Genomic DNA, 7,314 nt, shown 5'->3' with positions numbered 1-7,314 from the left:
TAAGAAATAAATGTAAGACAAAATTCACAGTGATACATTTCAAGTAGGTTGCCTTGTAAGATTGCGTACGGATAGTTTTTTTGTTTGTTATTTCATCGTATGATATATCAAATGAAAGCTTATTTGAAAGTTGCCGTATTAAAAAAGTTGGTCCAGTTAATGGTCGCCTAGATTAACCGATTTTTATATAAAATGTAGGCAACCATGGACTGGACCAACTTGTTAAAATGGCAACCTAGTACAGTTAGTAATATAGTACCTGGGCGACCGAGCTTTGCTCGGTTATAACTATTTGTTGTAATATGGTGCTGATAATCTACATAAACTTAAAAAGTAAAATGTGAACTGACAATTATTATTATTTACAATCGATTTTAACCTTACAGCACTTGTCACAGAGTAACGCCATCTATTGTCGATTTCTCTTATTACATAGGTCTTTTTTTTTACTAAATTAAACTTGTGTAAAACAATAAAAATTAAAAAATTATATATAAACTTGAACATATAAAAAAAAACAAAAGTTAGTCACCGGGCGAGATTCGAACCCGTAACACTCGTTTAGCAGTCCGCGTCTTAACCCGCTGGACCAGACGGACACTGGCCGGCATCACGAAATTAGCGACCATATTCTGCGTCGAAAGAAAAACGCATGAAAACTCGAAAACACGCGTTTTCCCAAACATAAGACTAATCTAGATAGATTGTATACCCCCAAAAACCCCTATATACCAAATTTCAGCGAAATCGTTAGAGCCGTTTCCGAGATCACAGAAATATATATATATATACAAGAATTGCTCGTTTAATTAAAGGTATAAGATAAAATAACTTTTCTTTTGATATATCATGTGACGTTTTCGTTTACACACTAAAAGCACAGTGTAAAAAGTAACAGTGGGCCGACGCCTTTGATGTTTGCGTAAATGCCGATACCGCTCAAGGTCTCCGTACCTACCTAGGGTTATCACAGACTTACACAACTGCCCAAAAGAGGATGGAAATGTTTTTAGTTTTCATGTTGTATGATGTATGTGTACTAATTTTACAAATGACGTCCATTTTGGAAATAAAGATGGCGGACGTCACTTTTTTGAAAAAGTCGTCATGGGTGTTGTTTTCTGGGTTTTTAGGGGTGTGGATTTCAAAAATGGCATCTATTTTGAAAATAAATATGGCGGACGCTACTTTTTGAAATGGGTGTCGATGTGTGTAGCCGTGATATCAACCACCTTTAATTCTAAAATGGTCTCTATTTTTGAAATCTGCACCAACAAGAACCGCCAAAATTGACGTCATTTTTGTAATTGGAACCCCAAGGAACCTCGGAGATGACACCCATATCGATTTTTAAGAAAAATTAATGTCCGCCATCTTGGATTTCAAAATGAACGTCATTTTCGTAATCGGATCCCCGAGGAACCTCGGAGATGACACCCATATCGATTTTTAAGAAAAAATAATGTTCGCCATCTTGGATTGCAAAATGGACGTCATTTTCGTAATCGGAACCTCGAAGAACCTCGGAGATGACACCCATACCGATTTTTAAGAAAAATGAATGTCCGCCATCTTGGGTTCCATAATGGATGTCATTTTCGTAATCGGCACCCTGAGGACTTTCAAAAATAATGAAAACATCAAATACTACATGATACATATACAAACAGAAGCAAGAAACAATTTCTTGCTTTTTAGTCTTAAAATACTCATAATTTCTTAAAATAAGTTATAAAACATGTCCGCCATTTTGATTTTGAAAATTGATATCATAATTATGATATATTTTTGTTTACACTGAGACAAATAATTAGCACATGTCGTATGAAATATTTTAATTGTTTTGTTTTTTTTGTTTTTTTTAATACTATGTCGGTGGCAAACAAGCATACGGCCTGCCTGATGGTAAGCAGTATCCGTAGCCTATGTACGCCTGCAACTCCAGAGGAGTTACATGCGCGTTGCTGACCCTAACACCCTCCCACCCCTCGTTGAGCTCTGGCAACCTTACTCATCGGCAGGAACACAACACTATGAGTAGGGTCTAGTCTAGTGTTATTTGGCTGCGATTTTCTGTAAGGTGGAGGTACTTCCCCAGTTGGGTTCTGCTCTAGAGCTGGAATGACATCCGCTGTGCTGTGCCCTACCACACAGAGCCAGGTGACATTTACAATGCCCATACCTCTCTTATAATGCCTGTGCTAAAAATGTGATTGCGAACTACCTGCAATAACTATACAGTACCTGGGCGACCGAGCTTTGCTCGGTTATAACTAACTATTTATTGTAATATGGTGGTGTATAGGTGATAATCTTAACTACATTCTTTTACTAAATTAATCTTGTATAAAACAATAAAAATTAAAAAATTATATATAAAATTGAACATATAAAAAAAAACAAAAGTTAGTCACCAGGCGAGATTCGAACCCGTAACACTCGTTTAGCAGTCCGCGTCTTAACCCGCTGGACCAGACGGACAGTGGCCGGCAACACGAAATTAGCGACCATATTCTGCGTCGAAAGAAAAACGCATGAAAACTCGAAAACACGCGTTTTTCCAAACATAAGACTAATCTAGATCGATTGTTTACCCCCAAAAACCGCCATATACCAAATTTCAGCAAAATCGTTAGAGCCGTTTCCGAGATCCCGGAAATATATATATACAAGAATTGCTCGTTTAAAGGTATAAGATAATTAGGCATTAAAACACTAGTGTGATCTTTTTAAGAAACTCACTTCGTTCGTTTCCTAAGCCCACACTCGTGTATTTTAATGCCTTTTATTATGTAGCAGTAACATAAACTACTAATATATGTTGAAAGTAAGTACAGGCGGCTAACACAATGGTAACAAAAGACAAAAGTTTTGAAAATGTAATTTTCATCATCGTCACTTCGTCATCGTACATTTGAGGGCCTATCGCGAACCACGTTCGACGTGTTACCTCTCTGTCGCACTCGTAAATTCGTACGTAAGTATGACAGGGAGGCAACACGTCGAACGTGGTTCGCGGTAAGCCCTCTGATGCCACCTCCATTAGTCTTTTGTACGCCGGTATAGCCTTCGACTCAATGTATAATCTACACTTTTTATGGAAACGTAGTTCCTCCTTCCCGTAGAAATATTTAACTTTCCCATCACCAAGAAAGATTATTTGCTTGCAGTTATTAGCTGCTCAATTCCTCGTTTTTTCTCTGTTACTAAGTCAGTACAGTACACATATCAAACATTTTTCACTCATTTTGAAGTCATAATAACTTTTATTCTATAATTAAATTCATGTAATGTCCGCATCTAATTTATGTGCACGATAAACAAACAAATGAATGATTTGAAAGAAAAGACAAACAGCGCTTGCGAAGCTGAGCGGGGGGCGCGGGCGGGGCGAGGTATCTATCGCTCACTAGGTCGGCTACGATAGGCTCCCGCGCGCCGAGCCGACATGTTGACGGACCAGCGCGGCGTGGTTATGAATTTCGCGCCTTTTTAAGTTGATTTTACTATTACAATGCAAGCTACACACAGATATTTCTTACTTTCCATAAAATGGCTGCATATATTATTTTATAGTAATAGACTTATCTCTACGGACTTTAATTCAATATTAGATCTTACAGGACAAAAAACGCATATTAATTGTAAAGCACATATCCTATTCTTCTAATTTTTTGCCTTGCCTATTAACTTAAGAATTTAGATATGATATTGTGGATTTTTCAAACTTTAATTCAATATTGACAAAATAATAAGCTAATTTGAGTTTGGCAAAGTAGCACGTTGATTTTTTTTCTAAAAATTTGATAGCATAAAGCTTCATACATATTATAAAAGACGATGCTTAAATTTTGTACTTTAATTCAATATTCAAAATTCATCAATAAAAATACATAAATACCTTATTTATATCTAACGCTCGTTCTAAATTTTCTTCATGTATTACAAATATGCTTAAAAATATGTCCCATACCAGATAAACATCACTTTTCACTCTTTAGAATTATCGAAACTTATAGGGCAAAAATCCGGTCCCACTATTGGTCTACAATATTAGGTCGGCAAATTACAAAGCCTTTGACAAATACCGACTGCCGCCGCGCCGCGCCGCGCACTCGCACGTGCACGTAGGGAATGGAACCGCCGTGTTTCGCGTCGGGCGCTACGTTAATAGACCATATGCAGTTCACGTAAAAGTTAAAACAGCTTGTTCGTATTTAATCAGCGCTTGAAGCGGTAACCCTTTCCCGGGTTTTTAATATCGGTAAGCGCTAACCTGAATTAATTCAAATAAAAGGATTAGTTTCTTAACCGGTAAGCCAATCAAAAGCTTACCGAAATGAAGCGGTTTTTGGAACACAGCTTTACAATAACCCGGGTTTTTGAACGGGTTAGGGTAAGCGGGTCCGGTCCCTGGTTTTTTTTCATATTTTTTGGACCCATGGTTCAAAAGTTAGAGGGGGGGACACATTTTTTTTTCTTTCGGAGCGATTATCTCCGAATATAATCACTTTATCAAAAAATGTTTCCTGAAAACCCCTATTAGTTTTTGTTAGAAATCGTGTAGTATACCCTTTACATGTATTGTCTATCAATATAAACAGGCAACACTTATGTTTCTTCTTTATGATACCGCTCTATAAAAACCTATCCGGTTTGTCTTTGATCTCCCCTGTTCGATATATGGCTCTCCATGAAGTCACTCCCAATTATACATTTTATTATATTTAAATATGTGACATTTTAATCAATGTACATCGTGCTTTGACGAATACGAAATGTAGTGTAATTTGTGGTAAATTAAAACTACTATTTTGTTGAGCAAGGATATGATTTTATTTCCGACGACATAAACCACAATCCTTCGTGGCACTCTTACGCCGAGCCCTGCGCCTGCATCCTGCACATCAGATTATGCGCCCAGATGCTTGTGCCGCGAGGAAACTGGAAATCAAAACCTAAGAAAGGTATGTCGGAAACATTGATATTCTGAGGTTATAATCGCATCGCCCTCGTGATATTATAACCTACTAATTCTTCGCTTGCTCAACCACTATCACAATTTCGTTGTCAAGAATGTCGTCACATAATGAACATAACAGACATATTCCCGTCGAGAAGCTGGATGGCTTGGGAAATTATTCAAATTGGAAATTTGCCGTGAAAATGTTACTTACGCTGGATGGTCTATGGGGCTGCGTGGAAGGTACGGATACCGATGCGACCCGCGAGAGCCGCGCCTTAGCTAAGATATGTTTAACGATTAAGCCCGCGTTGTACCAGTACGTGCGAGATGCCACGTCGGCAAAGGACGCCTGGAAGAAGCTTGCCGATGCCTTCGAGTCCAAAGGTCTATACAGAAAAGTGCTCTTGTTACGTCAACTGCATAAAATTGAATATAATCAGTACAGCGGTATGTCGGAATATATCGAGGCGGTCATGCGTCTCGTTCAACAGCTCGACGATATAGGCAAGAAAATAGACGACGATGAGGTAGCGGAAATCCTGTTGAGTGGTTTATCGCAGGAATTTGACAACCTGGTGTCGGGTCTGGAAACCGCCTGTCTTACGAGCACACTCACGGTGGAGCTTGTGCGGGCCAGATTGCTGCAAGAAGAACACCGGAGAAGTGCGGGTGACCAGGAGGGTGTGAAGGCCTACCTAGGAAGCAAAAAGAAGAAGTCATCGCCTATGTTCTGCCAGTTCTGCAAGAAGAGCGGACACACTATCAAGCGTTGCTTTAAACGCAAGAAGGAGCTGAAGAACAATGAAGAGAACCACACTATGTTTGCATCAGCCATGGTATGCAGCGGCAGCAGCAGCCATGACTTTGTGGTGGACTCCGGCGCATCCCAACATATGATTGCTAATAAGGAGTTACTAGAAGAACCTAGAGGTAAAAACTCTACTATTTATATAGCTAATGGTAATAAGTTACATAGCAATTGTACTGGTAGGGTCCCTTTGTGCTCCAATATTAGCCTTATAAATGTTCTCCATGTGCCTGACCTCTCCAGCAATTTACTGTCTGTTAGTCAAATTACTGAAAAGGGTTATACTGTCATGTTTGATAGGGATCATTGTAAAGTCTTTGATGATGTTAAAGTCACTGGCAATCAAGTATTAGTTGCTTCTAAGGAAAATGGTCTGTATAAATACAAGGCTCAAATGCGACACATCCTTGAGGAGGAGTCTTCCAAGCTCTTGCAGACTAGGCAAGAGACAGTGAATGCTCACACTGTTTCGACTGTGCCAATGGACCTAATCCACAGACGCTTAGCTCATTTGTCTGAACCAGGTATGAGGGTTCTTGGTGATGGGAAGAAATGCATGAACTTACATTTTCAGAAAGAAGACACCATCAGTGGTAGATGCGAGCCATGCCTGACAGGCAAGATGGTGCGAGCACCATATCCTGCTGTCAGCATGAAGCGCACTACCCAACCTTTAGAACTCATCCATTCAGATGTGGCTGGACCTATGCAAGTCAAAACTTGGGGTGGAGCTCGTTACCTTTTGACCTTCACAGACGACCATACCCGGAAAACTTGGGGCTACCTTATGAAGCACAAATCAGAGGTGAGTTCACATTTTATTAATTTTAAAACTATGATAGAGAAACAATCTGGTTTATCCATTAAAATTTTGCGCAGTGACAATGGCCTTGAGTTTACAAATAATAAACTGGCCAATTATCTTAAAGACCATGGTATTTTACACCAAACCACTGTCCCTTACAATGCTGCTCAAAATGGAACAGCGGAACGGGCTTTTAAAACGATTTTTGATAAAACTAGGGCTATGCTGCAGGAATCCGGCCTGTGTAACCGTTACTGGGGAGAGGCAGTTATGACAGCCATTTACCTGAAAAATAGGTCTCCTACCAGAGCGCTTTCAGGTGGAATTCCCGAGAGCTTATGGACTGGGTCTCCTATAGACATCAGTCATTTACGTGTCTTTGGGTGTACTGCTTATGCACATGTACCTAGTCAAAAGCGTTAATTTTTGTTGGTTATGGTGAAACCTTTAAAGGATACCGTTTGATTGATCCCACTAATCCTCACAGAGTTATACAGTCCAGATCTGTTATTTTTAATGAGGATAAATTTATAGGAAAACATGATAGTTGTAAAAAGACTTGTGGAGCCAATTTCTATAATTATTATATCGATAAAGACAATTTTAATATTCCAATGCCTAATAATGAACATAATTCTTTGAATGCATTAAATAATTTTAATGATGACTAACAAACTTTTTGATGTTAATGTCATTCAAAACAATGAAAAAGATAAATCAGCTGAGTGCTCATCC

The 7,314-nt window shown here is 38.9% G+C and overlaps 1 protein-coding gene across 1 annotated transcript; it reads left to right on the top strand.

Moving 5' to 3' along the window:
* The first annotated feature begins 4,545 nt into the window (after window positions 1-4,545).
* LOC133517137 (uncharacterized) lies at window positions 4,546-6,987 on the top strand. Its single transcript, XM_061850296.1, has 2 exons — window positions 4,546-5,896; window positions 6,349-6,987. The coding sequence occupies exons 1-2, from the start codon at window positions 5,077-5,079 to the stop codon at window positions 6,369-6,371; spliced, it is 843 nt and encodes a 280-aa protein (XP_061706280.1). The 5' UTR covers window positions 4,546-5,076; the 3' UTR covers window positions 6,372-6,987.
* The last annotated feature ends 327 nt before the right edge of the window (window positions 6,988-7,314 follow it).

The sequence above is a fragment of the Cydia pomonella genome, chromosome 4 (genome assembly GCF_033807575.1).
Source record: "Cydia pomonella isolate Wapato2018A chromosome 4, ilCydPomo1, whole genome shotgun sequence".
Lineage (NCBI taxonomy): Eukaryota > Metazoa > Arthropoda > Insecta > Lepidoptera > Tortricidae > Cydia > Cydia pomonella.
This window is presented reverse-complemented; position numbering and strand designations above follow the sequence as displayed.

Bases quoted from the DNA above. Each gene is read 5' to 3' on its own strand.
- LOC133517137 (XM_061850296.1), top strand. From the start codon at position 5,077: ATGTCGTCACATAATGAACATAACAGACATATTCCCGTCGAGAAGCTG. The intron at 5,897-6,348 runs GTAAAAACTCTA...TTACATTTTCAG, and splicing joins GTTACTAGAAGAACCTAGAG to AAAGAAGACACCATCAGTGG.